This window comes from Chiloscyllium punctatum, chromosome 41, assembly GCF_047496795.1.
Source record: "Chiloscyllium punctatum isolate Juve2018m chromosome 41, sChiPun1.3, whole genome shotgun sequence".
Classification (NCBI taxonomy): domain Eukaryota; kingdom Metazoa; phylum Chordata; class Chondrichthyes; order Orectolobiformes; family Hemiscylliidae; genus Chiloscyllium; species Chiloscyllium punctatum.
In genome coordinates this window covers 21,497,125-21,513,031 of record NC_092779.1, presented here as the reverse complement: position 1 = coordinate 21,513,031, position 15,907 = coordinate 21,497,125, and the positions used below count along the sequence as shown (strand labels likewise).

Genomic DNA, 15,907 nt, shown 5'->3' with positions numbered 1-15,907 from the left:
TCAATATATTGAATTATATCATGTACAAGAAAATTTGATCATGGGAAAGATGATGCAAGGGAATATTGGGGATTTGCTCTTGACATGGAGCTCATTCAATGAAAGGTTTATCAATAAACTGAGTGTACAAGTCTGATTTATGAACAGCTTATCCATTTTCCAGTTATCAACATTGCTCATCATGTTACTTGCGTAATGGATTTGGGAATAAATGATTTAGTTTTAAATAATCTGCCCTGATGATGAGATAATGTTATCATGTATCAATGAATAGCTAAAAAAAGACACGGTTCAGCTGTGCACATCATGGATTAGCACACTAGCTGAGGGACCTTGGGGGTAGAATCTCTAAGTAACAAGGGTGAAAATGGAATTGAACTAGATAAAAGACATCATGGAAAAGAAATCTCGGCTCTAATAACCTTTCGAGCTAACAGTCTGAAGTAAAAATGCCTGGAAACACTCTCAGCTGAAAATGTGTTGCTGGAAAAGCGCAGCAGGTCAGGCAGCATCCAAGGAACAGGAGATGTTCTAAGTCTAAGTTCTAAGACACTCTAAGTCAGGATAGCAAGGGAAAAGAGAGAGAAAGATGTTTAATGAATGGCTATGTGATTAAATAACAAAAGGGAAAATGGAATAATACTTTCTGGGCTGGTAGTGGGATAAGTAAAGGAACCAAACATGGGACTCGAGGAAACCTAAATGGTAAGTGGTTACAATAGAACAGGTAAATGGACAGGCTGAGCAGATCGTCTTAGCAGGGCATTCCAGACTTGAATGACAGGTTCTTAGCAAGTGCTTAGAAATAAAGGAACCTTAGTGGACAATTCCTTAGAACTCCGATGATGTCAGCACGGTGAAGAAGACATAGAGGATGCTTGCCTTCATTAGCTGTTGTGCAGAATATATGAGCAAGGAAATCTGGCTGCTACTTTATGAAATATTGATTAGGCCACAGATGGAATACTGTGTACAGTTCTGGTCGCCACACTCTCAGAAGAGCGTGATTGCACTGGAGAGGGTGCAGAAGAGATTTGCCAGGATGTTGCATAGGATATAAAGCTTCAGTTGTGAGGAAAGACTGGCGAGGCTGGGTTTGTTTTTTTTGGAGCAGAGGAGACTGAGGAGGATCTGACTGAGGCAAACAAAATTATGAGAGGCATAGACAGAGCGATGCTCCGAAAGCTAGTGTGCTTCCAATTAAACCTGTTGGACTATAACCTGGTGTTGTGTGATTTTTAACTATAGACAGAGTAGTTCATGAGATTCTCTTTCCAATAGCAACCGTGTCTAATACCAGAGGGTGTAACCTTAAGGTGAGGAGCCAGTGCTTTCAAGGAGATCTGAGGAAAGAAAAGTCATCCAGATGGTAGTTGATAGGTAGAATGTGCTACCTGATTGAGTGGTGGAAGCACATTCTCTTGCAACATTTAAGAAGCATCTGAATGAAACTTAAAATGCTGGGGCACAATAGGCTGTGGGCCAAGTGCAAGTAAATGGGGTTAGTGTAGTTTTGTGTTTAGTGATGAGCAAAGACATGGTTTGCCAAAGGACCTGTTCCTACTGCATGACTCTGAAAGATAGATGGATAGAATCTTGGACATAGATCAATCCTTAGATTTTGTTCTGATAGGAAGCCCCACACTCCAGGGAATAATTCACACCACCTTCCATCAGGTTAATGCAGGAGGCTGAGCCCCTAGAGTAAGTAAAGTGAAGAATTAGTATCACATTACTAGAAGCTCAGGTCATGATTTCAGCTTATATGAAGTTATTCAGGAAAGCTATCACCCTGTTTGTATTTGGGGGTCTCCTGAATCTACAGAAGACTACTTGTTAACCAAAGGTACAGCAGACAACATTGAAAACTGTTTTAGTTTTTGATAATGTTTGGGACCTACGGTGGTTGGGTGAAAGGGGATGAAATAGCAAGTGCTAAATCTCTTGCATTTGCGTGGGGTTTTGGGAAAGAGTGTGTGTGCAAGTGGACAGTCTCCTTTTGAATGCTGAAAGTATAGGGGAGATAAAAGTGTATTTATGAAGAGACGTGATGCTGAATGATTTATTGAATATGGAAGCTGGTGGTTAAAATATAGGCAAGGTAAAATGTTTTGTAATAATTACCATAATATAATTAAATTTAATATTGAGTTGCAGAAAAATGGAGAAAGAAATGTCAAAGACTGGTTTAAAATTATAAGTTGAGCATCATTCAACTGGAAGGAACGTTACATTACCTGCAGTGCAAGCTATTAAACTGTTTTGTGTGTAAATCTATGAACAGGACAAAAGCTCCTGTCCATTTTTGCTTTGGTATAAAATTGACATACATCACTAAAAGGCAAAAGTTTACTTGAGTAATAAGCAACCATGTTCAATAAATTAAATGAAATACTGCGGCAAGGTAAAGTAAAAGGCTTATAGAAATGTGAAGAAACTGGAAATCTAGACTGGATTATAAAGCAGCAAAGGAATACAGAGGAATGTCATGAGGTGCAAAAAGGAAAACCATGCTAAGAGCAACATTTTATGGTACTGAGATGCAATGGTCAAGGTAAATATGGGCCAATGAAAGACGCATCTAGGCAAGACTGTGTTGAGCAGTATGGAATGTTCAGATTTATTAAGTTAATTTTGTCATTTTGACAAAGCAGGAAGTTAGTTTCAAAAATCAGCCACAAGGAAACCTATATTTAAGTCAATATAGAGTAAATAGGGTTGGAGTTTACTGAATTGAAATTAAATTTTTAAACAGTAGAGGACATAATGAAACCCAATGCCAAGTGCCAACAGAATTATTGTTAAGCAACAGGAAAAAAAGTTATGAATCCGAGTCACTGGGATCAGTTTCCAACTTAGGTTGGAAGTGTGTATCTCTTTACTCATTGAGACTGACATCTTCGTAGCTGCTGAAACTGTATATAAAAGCTTCTATTCAATGGCTAAAACTATAGAGAATTAAGTTGCCTTATATGCTAATATTGAGAATGTGACTTTTTTAAAAAAAAACAAATCACACCTACATTAGGAGAAGAGAGTGGGAAACCTTCCTCGAAGCATGAATTTTTAACTAGCTTTAGTTGTGCAGTTTACTCAGCTTAAAGTAACCCATTTAAGTAGTTCACATATAGATAGTGATTAAATGTGCCTTTTTAATCTGACTGCAGTTCACATTTTTTTCTTGTGTTTTAAGGAATTTTGATGTTGGTCCAAGGTTTTAAAAAGGACCATATGAAGATATTAGGGAGTTGTTGGTCAGACTTGGCTTCTTGAACTGCAACATTCTTAACAGGTTATGGTTGTCGGCAGAAGAAACTTTACTCAGAAGATTTTGCAATAAACGTAAACTTTTACAGTGAGCCTTTTCATGTACTCCCTCCCTCAACTTTCTGTCATCCTCACCCAAAGACATGGACTCATGTGGGGATATGGTTAGCAGCCCTCCAATCAGCTGCTTCAGGTGATGATAGGATAGTGGTAATATAGTTGGCCTTTGTAATCCAGGGTGTTCCAGGGGACAGTGGATTCAAATCCCACTGCATTAAGCTTCTGTATTTAAATTCAATTAGTTTTCAATTCCAGATTGAATTTTAATCTCCATAATGGTGACCTTGAAGCTATCAACACTTGTCCAAAAGGAAGCCATCTGGTTCATGAATGTCCTTTTTACGTAAGGAGTTTTCCACCCTCCTCTCTTCTGGTCCGATATAGTTGACTCTTAACTTCCCTCTAAAATGTTTGAGAAAGCGACTCAATCCTTGGGCATTTGGGGATGGACAACAAATACTAGTGTTGTTGGATGTAGGCTGCAAAGAATAAATCCAATAATTGTTGGCCACTTATTTGGGCTGGCCCCTGAGTCAATACTCTCCTTGACCAAAAAGCACTCACACGGGCACTTGATGGTGAGCAGGATTGTTTACATTTTCAACCAACATGTTCAATTGTAATGCCTATCCATTTAGTGTCGTCTCCTATTTCTGTTTTATATTACAGCAATGAATTTTAAACATTTAACGTTATTGCTAGCAATAAGATCACCTTTAATTGTATAATTTTACTTTATATGTGATTAAGTTCTGTTTTTGCAAGCAGAATGATGTGCTGTCAGTGCTGAATATTTGGCTTTGTGGAGTAAGTACTTTTCTCCCCCTTCTCCTGGCAGGCGAAAGGTTTTGAGCTGGGGTACTTGGAGAAAGTTCCAGAAGTAAAAGACACAGTGCATAAGCAATCCCTGCTGCATCACATCGCGACTATTGTGGTGGAAAAATTTCCAGATAGTTCGGACCTGTATTCGGAGATTGGGGCCATCACGAGGTCAGCCAAGGTATGTCAGTGAAAAAAAATTCTGTCTGTCTATTATCCAGATGTTGCAGCTGTATTTTCCAGCCAGGCCAGAAGGTAACAAAATACTGTTCTGCATTTCACTCAAAAACTTTTCAAATTGAGTTTTGTGGCATTTTAGAAGCCTTCACTTGTCCACTGCATTAAAATGGAATTTTAAGGAATCAGCTAACTTCACCCTGATTTCCAATATCAGACTTACAAATGGAGCATTCAAATAAGTTTCTCTGTAGCTGTAACACTATATTCTGCATTTTGTTGTATTACCCTGTTGTACTTGCATAAGGTCCGATTTGCCTGGATAGCACACAAAACAATACTTTTGATTGTATCTCAGGACATGTGATAATAACAATTCAAATCAAAGTGGTAGTATTAGCTGAAACAATTGAATATGATTTTATTTGGAATTAGGAAATATGAAGACTCACGATGTCATTCATCCAAGGCACATGTGGAACCCTAGAGATTAGTAGTTCTGCAATACTATCTATGTAAAAATACCAATCTGTTCCACAATTCCTGTATAACACAGATTACCAAGGCTGACAACTAAACATCTTCATTTCAGAAGCAGTATTGCTTGCATCTTCGCCTGCTGTCTCTGCCTGCTCTCCACGCTCTCCACGCCCTCTCCGCCCGCTCTCCACGCCCTCTCCGCCCGCTCTCCACGCCATGGAAGTAGGTAACAGACTAAACTGCACAAGGGGGATGACAGGCAATCATAGAAAAAAGAGAAAACAAATTCCATGACTGCTGCTTCCATTTCCCAGGCAACAGAAGAATTAAAAGCAGTGGGTCAATCTTACAGCCCTTCACCCTGCTCCCCCATTTGACATAAACCTGGCTGACTTTCTAGCTCAACTGTAAAGCATTCTGTCTGTTGCTAAATCGCCACCTCAACATTTTCTTTCATTTTTTTAAGACAAACCACTATTACCCTTCAGCCTCAGTTACACAATGCAAGCTCCTCAGTCTCTTGTACCTGGACAAAAGGACCAGTGTGAAACAAACAGTAGCATGTTCTGTGTGAGAGTTGTTACTTGTATCAATCTATTTCAACAATTGTAAATTCCTCAGGAAGGAGCTGCTTGAAGGTGAATGGCTTTATAACCAGAAAAGCAGTAATGAGAGTGAAGCACAGGTGTTTATGCAGCATCCTACCCTCTCTTTGAGCTCAAAATGCTGTGCACTGTCTCTGACTCTGTGACAGATTTACTTTCCTAGGTCTCTTTTCCTTCTATTATTCAGCCTTTGATATAGCCATGATATGGAGGTGCCAGTGTTGGACTGGAGTGGACAAGGTCAGAATAGTAACTGTTGTAATGGAGGAAAATTTGAACACCGAAAGCTCCTGCAAACATCAATGAGCAGAAAATTTGTTACTTTAGTGAATAAATTTTCTCCCCCAGAGTGATAATCTTGTCCAGTCTTGTACCAGTCTTTTGCATCTACCTGATTCAACAAGACTAGGTCATAATTTATCATGTTGCCTGAAGGTCGGTACTGTGACAGGGCAAAGAGGCACCTTCTCAGGTTTGGACAGTGCAATGTCCCAATAATGAGACCTAAACCAACAACCTTATGACATAAGGGTGTGTGTGCTACCAAGTGAACAATGAGTGACATGTAGGGAGTATTTTGTGCATTCGCTGACTGGCAGAACTGATTGCTTTAATTTCTGTCTGATTTGTTATTAAAAATGAATAACAATCCTTGATGTGACAAAAGGTATATGAATGTATTTATTCTATTTCGGGTTCTGGATTTCGAAATAGAGGCAGATGGATATGAGTCCATTTTGTGAAAACAATTTTTAAAAAAATCTAGGAAGTCATCTGGGCAGCGACCTAAATATAACAATTCTAAGATGTGTAACTTCAGTGATTTTGCCTGGGACAAATTCTGTAGTTTTAAAGGATATAACCTTGAAATGGTTGAGTTTATGACCGTATAAACATATTAAGGTAATTACTTAAGTTTTGACTTCAGAACACATACAAAGTTCCGACTATTGGTGACTAGATAGCACAAAATAGTTGCCTGACACTATGGAGGGAGTGAGTTAAGCTAACTATAACCATTTTAACTTGTGGGATTATTTGCTTCCTTCATGTTGCTGAACTCAACAGTTGCTCCTTATCGGCTACTGATTCCCTGATGCTAGAACTGTCAACATCAATTGCTAAAGAAAACACATTAAAAGTGTGAAACTGAAAGTAAAAACTTCATTGGACTTTTTGATATTGTTTAAATTTGCTTGAAAATGCAATTCCATCTCTAAAACTTAACAAGCAATTTTTACATTTTCTTTTTAGAAACACAGCTCTTCATTTCCTTGCACTTCAATTTCTTCATGAGATTAGAGCAGGCATGCATTTTGTTTCTTGGGCTTATTACCACCAGCACGAGAATCTGCTGGCCTAATCAATCTAACCTTGGCCACTAAGGGGAGTTTTGCAAATGCTGCTGTCAGCTGTGTAAAGACAGGTTTACGATCCAGCCTGACCTTTTGGGATTTGCGCTGCTAGAGACTCTTCCTCACTGGAGCAGCTCTATTTGTCATAAATCAAACACCGGGAACAGTTCGGAGTTAGCATTTGTTAAACTAATGACTTTATTGTGCACAGGAGCTCCATGGAATCCCTGAGGTTCTTTGTCTTGAAACTGTTAACCATTTTACCACCTGAGAGGGAGACCTCCAAGAATTTTGCTGATTGCTGGTGTTTAGTGTAAAATAAGTCAGTCCAACACAATAGGTATCATCTTTCATTATGGTTTTCATTTGGAAATCACTGATCTAGCCATAGATTAAACAAACTAAGGGTAGAATTTCTGTGCTATGCAACACCTGGCAGGGGCACAGAATGGGCAATTAGAGTCCATGAAATCGGACAGTGATTGTAATTGCTCAATCTCTGCTCCTTCTCTGCCTATTTGCACTGGACAGTCCTAAGGTGAGTAACAACCTCATTTCAATTTAAAAATCAATGCAAGTTTTTCTGAAATTACCTCGAGCAAGATTCTTTAATTTTTCTTCTGGGCAATATGCTGTGCATTCCAAAGGGTTGTACTCTATTCTTGACCAGTTATTATGGAATGCTCCTTTGAGACCCATTGCTTCATGACATTTCTGCCTCTCGCTCCCTCTACTACTCAGCCATTGGGGTTGTTACTGCTGATCCCAACAGAGAAAATGCACCAAAGTAAATGAAGTGGCTACAAAAGAAACATGTTATTCTAACAAGTGTTTGTGTCAGCATAGAGATATCCTCTCAGGTTGGTGAATGGAACACTACTGCATTTTGATTGCACTGTATTACTGTCAGAAAACCTCCACAGATCAATCTCATTCTGCCTCTCAAAGCATGCTTAACCCCTATACTGTGCTAGTCTGATGTCCCATTCCAGTGATCCTACTGGCTTTAATGTAATAGAATCAAGACAATTCAATTTATTATGCTGAGTACTTTTTAACAGGCAATAATTGTTCTATTTGTTTGAGTCATATTCAAATCTAAGAAGTAAAAAAGTTAATAAAAACAGAAGAGACTGGAAACTTTCAGCAAGTCAGGAGTGGAGCACAGTTAGCATTGAGCATTAAGACGTTTCATGGAAAAAGAAAAGTCATATCCTCTCCAGCTGCCCAATCTCCACAAAGTTCAGCTGAGACATGGCTCTTGATCGATTGATTAGCTCATTCTGGAATGATCTGTGTTTTGTTGGCACTGCAAACCTTCCTGTTCTGCACCTTGGCTGCCTGTACATATGACACTGATATCTGAAATGGGAGTAAATCCGAGTTAAGCTCACAAAAAGGATTGTGAAAAGAAACCAGGATTGATTTTGTTTTTTGAAACTCTTGTCCTCAGGTTGACTTTGACCAGCTTCAAGAAAACCTTTGCCAGTTGGAGCGGAGGTGCAAAGCCTCATGGGATCATCTAAAGGCTATTGCAAAGCACGAAATCAAATCCAGCCTGAAGCAGAAAATGTCTGAGTTTCTGAAGGATTGTGCTGAAAGGATCATCATTTTAAAGATCGTTCACAGAAGAGTAATGAACAGGTACAAGATCTGAAAACCTATTCCCAAATGAGCTCTGTTGTCTCATTCTCTTTTTTTTGTTTGTAAGTTAAACTTCTTTTTTCATAGTTTTGGTTCTGGATGTTTTAAAAAAAAATACAGGAAAGGTAGGCAAAGGGCTTAATTTTGTTTTCAGAATTTTTGGTTTCCATCTGAAAAGCTTGGCAAAAGTGGCTGAGACCCTTCCAGAATTGGGAGTAAAATGCAGGAGAAGATGTGAAATGAATCAGGAGTTAGTGGCGTCGTGCAATTGAGTTTGTTTTTAATAAAAGGATGTATTAGTAAAATCCAAATTTAGAGAATTATGTCTAACTCTAATATTCCTTTATTCTGACTTCTCATAATATGTTCATCCTTGTGCAGATTGAAAATAGTGCTTTTCAAATGTGCACACTTTCCTGTAATATGGTGGGGGAGAATAGAGGATTAGTTTATGAAATACAACAGCTTTTGAATTTGGGCTAAGTGCCAGGGTGGCCCATAGTAACAAATCACACTTACTTATACAATGGTCATCTCGCATGAGAATGTCTCAACAGTCTGTCATAGGGAGGAATTTCTGAGCGTGAGAGAAACAAAAGAAATAGGGAAGAGCTTTTTAATCAATTTTTCAGAGATGTTATTACACACCACTGGAGCAGGTGAATCCAGGCCTCCTGCCTCAGATGTAGAGACCCACTACATCACAAGAGCCTTTGCATTGGAAGATTAAAGAAATTGGTCAAAATGAAGTATGAATGAAATTACATCTTAGATAAGTAGATACTCTGGGGGGGGAGGGGGTTATGAGTGAGTTATGGATCAGAAGTAGTGTGCAAAAACATAAGCCAAGCTTAATTCCATCCCTTTCTTAGTACTGCTCTTTAAACTGACTTCCTGATCTTAGTCAGTCATCACCAGGTGATGTTTTCTTGGGAGAAAGTAGTGGTAAATCAGAAGTTAGCCCGTCTCTCATCTTCAGCATCAAGTCAAAAGTGGAATCAAACAGAGTTGGAAAAGGAATTGATATATTTCTATTTTTCCAAAATGTTCAGGACTCTGCCTGGCCTGTCAAGACTACAGTTGACGATCTAAGCTTATAGTTTTCTAACCATTTCATCTGATGATGTTGGCCAGTGTGTGTCTAAAATCCCAATTTACCCTGGCAGGATAGACTTGTGAAATTGGTTCCTGCTCTACCCACTCTGAGTAGCAGAACATTTTGGATGTAATAAGTTACAAATGTGCTGCTTATAAATAAATGATGTCTGACATTTTTAATTCACCCTTTCGTGCCCTAAGAATGTCCCATAGCCCTGTGTGACTTCTGAAATACTGTTGAAGTGTTGCACTTCTGTGTTATTGGATGTGTGGCAGCTAATCGATGCACAGCAAGCTCCCACCTTCATTAAATGAAAGGCTACATCACAAATGGAGTTTTACAGTGCTGTCCTCTCCCCTCTGTCCACACCCACTGATGAACAAGCAGAGTTTGTGGGAATTTTAGGAGGGGCATGTTGATGGGCCATCCCACTGGCCTCTCTCCCATCCTGACCATCCTCTCAGTCTTGGAATAGGGCAGCCTAGGGTCAGAACATGCACCTCAGTGCTGAATGAGACTCTTAAGTTGCCAATGAATGACGAAGAGAATTTCCCACCCCAGCCTCCGTTTTCAGTTTGGCTGGAAGAGATCAGCAGCAACAGGGAAGCCCAGAAAGTGATCCTGCTGAGGCCTTGGGTAGGAAGGAGGCAGAAGGTGCCTTCATCAACTGACTCCCTTTAATACAAGTGACATTCCCCTCCCCACCATCACTTAACAAGGTCTTCCCCTGCAGGTAGTCCCTCTACCATCCCATCCATCTCTCCATTGGCACCCACAACCCATCCATCCATATCCTGAAACCCCTCTCTACTCGGTTACTGGATTCTGCTCCTTGTTCTGTAGTCACCCGTCAACCGAGCACTATCCAGTGCAACACCTTCCACAACTAGGATCAGAGGATGGCTGATCAAGGAGTGGGTGATCAGTGAACTGTGGAGCCCTGAATGGCTACAGTGCAGCCAGAAATAGTGCTAGTACCTTCTCCACTGAGTATATGACTAGTGGGCCAGGAATCATCACCTTGCAAAGAAATCCCAGCCCATCTTTATTGGCCAGATGGATGGGTATTAATGTCGACATGGGGAGAAACATCTCTGATCCTCTTCAAAGTAGTGCCAAGGTTCCTTTTGCATCCACTATGGGATCTCTTACACTCACCAAAAAGGGCTGTTGAGGCTTCCAATCATTGCCTCATCTGAAAGATGGCACCTCCTCAACACTAGAGATGGCATCATTTCCTCAACGCCAGGAACATCAGCATGGGTCTTGGTTCACACAATTCATGAGTACATACAAACCTATAGGACCAGGAATAGGCATTCAGTCCCTCATGGGTGATCTGATTGTGGCCTCAATCTCACTTTACTGCCAGTTCTCTTTAACCTTTGACTTTCTCTCATTTGAAAAATGTTCATCAACTCTGGCTGTATCGATCCCTGGGAAAGAGATTCACAACTGGCCGAGAACCCACTATTTTTGGACACTGAAGCAATAGGGCCATCACCTGAGTCACTACTGATACTCATGAAGTGGTTCGTGATTTTTCTTTTGGAGGTGAAATTTGTTCCAGTGTCAAACTCCTAACTGTTCCCAGTCAGTGTCTCCTGTGAAAGCATTAATGTCGCACTAGGTAAAGTATTCCAATAAAGTCTAAAATTAAGACAGAAAAATGTTTGAGAATATTGACATTAATTGTAACTGCATGCCATGATTCTTTATTTTTCAAACCTTTACTTGCCATCTGTTACCATGAAAACTAAATTAGAATGATTTGTTACAGTCATAGACTTAATGTGAATGATGCAGGCATAGACTTGAGCAGAACAAGAGAAAAGCTTCTAGCACTTCAAGTCTATTCAGACCATTTCACAGTTAGTCCCATTCCTTTGCTCTTCCCCACATCCCTGCAAATTTGTTCTCCTCTTGCATTTATCCAATTCACTGTTGAAAGCTACTATTGAATCTACATTCACTATTTGACCAGCCAGTGCATTCCAAATCCTACCCACCTTGTCTTTTTTTCACATTGCCTCCTTTGCACCTTTTGATTATTGCTCCTTTAGCCATTGGAAGCAAGTTTATCTTTGTTCTATCTGAACCCTTCATCATTTATGACTCCTCAACCAACCCTAATCTCTCCTTCTCTGCTCCAAAAAGAGCTACCTCAGCTTCATCAGTCTATCCATACAGTTGTAATCCTTCAACATAGACCCCTTCTGTGTCCTCTCGCAAGCCTTTGCATTCTTTCCAAAGTGTGGTGCTAGTACTATTATTTTGCATGGGTTTTGCATGTTATTATGGCTTTTGTACATCATACTTGTGATAAAATTGATGTCCTTTAGTTGCTTTGTTAACTTGTCTTGCTGCCTTCAAAGATTTATGCAAACATCCAAGGCATCTCCTTGATTAGTTTAAATTATACCAGGTTTTTCATTGGTTGGCCTCATTGTTCTGCTCAAAACACACAATCACGTACTTTAATGCATTGAATTTTGTCTGCCATTGTTCACTCATTCGCCAGCTTGTCTATGGACAAGAGTGTTAACCTCCCTCAGGGTGAAATGTGATGAGGATGTTAGGAGATTACAGGGTGACCTGGACAAGTTAGGTGAGTGGTCAGATGCATGGCAGATGCAGTTTAATGTGGATAAATGTATGGTTATCCACTTTGGTGGCAAGAACAGGAAGGCAGATTACTACCTCAATGGAATCAATTTAGGTAAAGGGGCAGTACAGAGAGATCTGGATGTTCTTGTACACCAGTCAATGAAGGTAAGCATGCAGGTACAACAGGTAGTGAAGAAGGCTAATAGCATGCTGGCCTTCATAACAAGAGGGATTGAGTATAGAAGCAAAGAGGTTCTTCTGCAGCTGTACAGGGCCCTGGTGAGACCACACCTGGAGTACTGTGTGCAGTTCTGGTCTCCAAATCTGAGGAAAGACATTCTGGCTATTGAGGGAGTGCAGCGTAGGTTCACGAGGTCAATTCCTGGAATGGCAGGATTACCTTACACTGAAATACTGGAGCGACTGGGCTTGTATACCCTTGAGTTTAGAAGACTGAGAGGGGATCTGATTGAGACATATAAGATTAATAAAGGATTGGACACTCTGGAGGCAAGAAACATGTTTCCGCTGATAGGTGAGTGCCGAACCAGAGGACACAGCTTAAAAATACGGGGTAGACCATTTAGGACAGAGATGAGGAGAAACTTCTTCACCCAGAGAGTGGTGGCTGTGTAGAATGCTCTTCCTCAGAGGGCAGTGGAGGCCCAGTCTCTGGATTCATTTAAGAAAGAGTTGGATAGAGCTCTCAAGGATAGTGGAATCAAAGGTTATGGAGATAAGGCAGGAACAGGATATGGATTAAGGATGATCAGCCATGATCATATTGAATGGTGGTGCAGGCTCAAAGGGCAGAATGGCCTACTTCTGCACCTATTGTCTATTGTCCGTTAGATGCACTGCTCTCAACCCAGCTCCAAGGTGGATATAGACTGCTGAATTTCTGGTACACGTTAATGGCTGAAGGGACTGGCGCACACTAACGGCTAGACTTCCTTGGCCGCAAACTAGCCCTTAGAGACATCGTCTAAAAATCCATCAGGTTCCTCACACCTTCTGAAACCCCAGCTCTACCTTGCTACTCCTTTACTATCTCTGATTTGTTATTTTTGTCTTGCTTTCAATACTGTTGGAGCAGGAATTTTCTGCAGCCACTATCTCCAGTCCCTTCCCCACAGCCCATTCTTTCGTCACAGTCTCAGTCATTACCATTCTCTTTTAGAACCTTGGAATCTTTCTTCACTCTGAGATGGTCTTGCGACCACGTATCCAATCCATTCTGAAAACGGCTAACTTCTATCTCTGCGACATTGACCCACCTCTCACCAAAACTTCCTCTTATTTTTGTTCCTTGTTTGGACTTCAGTGTAGTCTTATTCTGTGTAGGTATATTTAAATAAGAGTGGAAGTTGAGTGCTGGTGGATGATGGGGTGTGCATTGCCCCGAACACTCTGTTAGTTTATCTGCTGCAGAAACACTTATCCAAGCCTTTATTGCCCCTTGAGTATCCCTGATTTATAATCACTCAACCATAATCTTGTGGAGCCCTAAATTCTGCAAATTCCCACACAAGCCTCTCTACCTCTCTTCTCTCCTTTGTATTAATCCTTAAAAATGATTAGATTGTATCCTGATATTTCAAAGTATTATGGTGTCAAATATTTGATTATTTTTTCTGTGAAGGTTTTTGGAGTATTGTATCAGTTTGCCAGTGCAATTTGTCGTTGATTTTTGTGATGAGCAAAGGTGAGGAGAGGCACAAAGCAGTCAAGGTTTTCCTGACCGTTATTTCCTCTGGAAGGACTTGGGGAAAAATCCAGGACCCTTGAAGTCTTTTTGCCAAGCAGCATTTTGAAAGGCACTGGTGTTGATTTTAATTAGTCTAAATTGACATTAGGCAGAGGTAGCCTCAATGGGGGTTGTAGGCATACTGCCATAGTGTTAGCACTCTTAGAGGGTCTACAGTTTTGTGAGGCTAGGAAGATCAGGAGAATTTCTCCCAAGAATAGTCAGGGGTGTTGCTGCTTCTGGGTCCTCCACACCCTCCAGCCACTCCCATCAATCCCTCTGCTGTTTTGCTTTTTGATTGACTGACAAACTCTGGATCTCAATTACTCATGATGAGCTGTGGGAAGAGGGTGAGTGAAAAGTCAACGGAGGCTTCCTGAGAGTCTTCACCTTGGTCAAAAAAACCACACTATGTTAAACATTGAAAAACTAATCCTCACTCTTCTGTGGTTGTGCTTTCCTACAATCTGCCTTTGGGCCAGATGTGATCATTTTCAATGTCTAAAATTTTCTCAGGTGCCATTCTGTGGTTTTCCCCAGTGCCAGCTGGAATAATCCAGCAGAAGGCAGAAGTTGTAGAATCTCCTGAAGTGTGCCTCAAGGGCACTGTGCAAACTTGGACCCAGACATTCACCGTAGGTGCCGTTGGAATTTAATTTTCCCCAAATCTACCCCTCAGTTTTGTTCGATGTGTTTGAAGTTTCCACTTGTGTATTATTTCACTGAGTATTTGAAGTGGGTTCTGTTGAAGCATTTTAGGCTTATAGTTGTTCCATCTGTTGCTCATTCTACAATTCTGCATAACAGTGACGCTGTCTTGTTGGTCCTTTGAACAATAATGAAACTGCACTTAGGCATTTAAACCATGCTTGTGGACCCAAACACCAAAGTTTGAATGAGAGAACCAAAATTAAAATCAGTTGGTCTTGCAGTTCGACAAAATTACTGCAGTATGCATGAAACATAGTCAAGAGAACTCCCGGATAAGTACATCTGAAGTGTGTTCAATGGGATTCTTGGATAAGTGAAATTATATGATTTTTACAATACATTTTCTCAAAATAACTCATGACTACAAGCCCATATACAATGGGGAAACAATCAAGTCTGTGGAAATGCTTCTGTGAGGAACCCTACCCTTATAACATCCCATTATTAAGTGTTTGTAATTCGATCACTGTTTGTCTTGTAAAGGATTTTGTGCAGTAATTGTCATGCATGCAAGATTTGGTCTGGTGATCAGATATTCGCATGTGCAATGGCTGAACAGATTATTATAAACTCTACGTTCCTTCTCCCCAAATTTGTTTTATAGATTCCACGCTTTTCTACTCTTCATGGGACATCCTCCACATGCAGTGAAAGACGTGAACATTCACAAATTCTGTAAGATCATCAGTGAGTTTGCTCTCGAGTACCGCACCACGAGAGAACGAGTGTTACAGCAGAAGCAGAAACGGGCCAATCACCGAGAAAGAAACAAGACCAGAGGCAAAATGATTACAGATGTAAGTAGAAGCATGTTTTGTTTTCAATATTCATTAGGGAAGATGGAGAGTGGGAGATAGTGGGCATTTACTGCTGTCCATTCAGTTGGAGCTTCAATCGTCCTTCAACATGCTTCCGGGGAGCCATGGGTAACAACGGTCAGATAAATCGGTGTTCCAGAATACTTCAGAACAAGGCAATAATGGAATATTTCTTTGTACATGAGCTGTGGTTCTGTGATGAAAATTGCTGGAATACTCTTCCTGTCATTCACCATTGCTATAAGCAGTGAATTGTAATTCAATCCCAATGGAAAGCATACACAAAACCCCTGAGACAGGTTTCAATTCTTTCTGGAGGATGAGAGATCCCAGGAATGCTTCAGGGATTTTAAAGGGCTGGAAGTAAAACAATAAAGGCCTTTAATAATAGTGACATTTTGATGGTGTTTGTTCATATTTTGAGGATGAGGTTCTCCAGTCATCCCTAAATTTAAATGTCACAAACTCTGGAATTCTCTCTATATCGATGGCCTTCTGCTTGGTCATACTGAAATGAA

The 15,907-nt window shown here is 40.4% G+C and overlaps 1 protein-coding gene across 17 annotated transcripts in view; it reads left to right on the top strand.

The window, feature by feature from the left end:
* fhod3b (formin homology 2 domain containing 3b) overlaps positions 1-15,907 on the top strand; it is a 612,757-nt gene that overhangs the window by 564,202 nt on the left and 32,648 nt on the right. For all 17 annotated transcript variants that reach the window (XM_072560542.1, XM_072560537.1, XM_072560540.1 and 14 more), the window contains 3 exons: positions 4,166-4,327; positions 8,217-8,407; positions 15,176-15,368. In XM_072560542.1, coding sequence (XP_072416643.1) covers positions 4,166-4,327; positions 8,217-8,407; positions 15,176-15,368 — 546 coding nt within the window. The remainder of the gene's footprint in view (positions 1-4,165; positions 4,328-8,216; positions 8,408-15,175; positions 15,369-15,907) is intronic.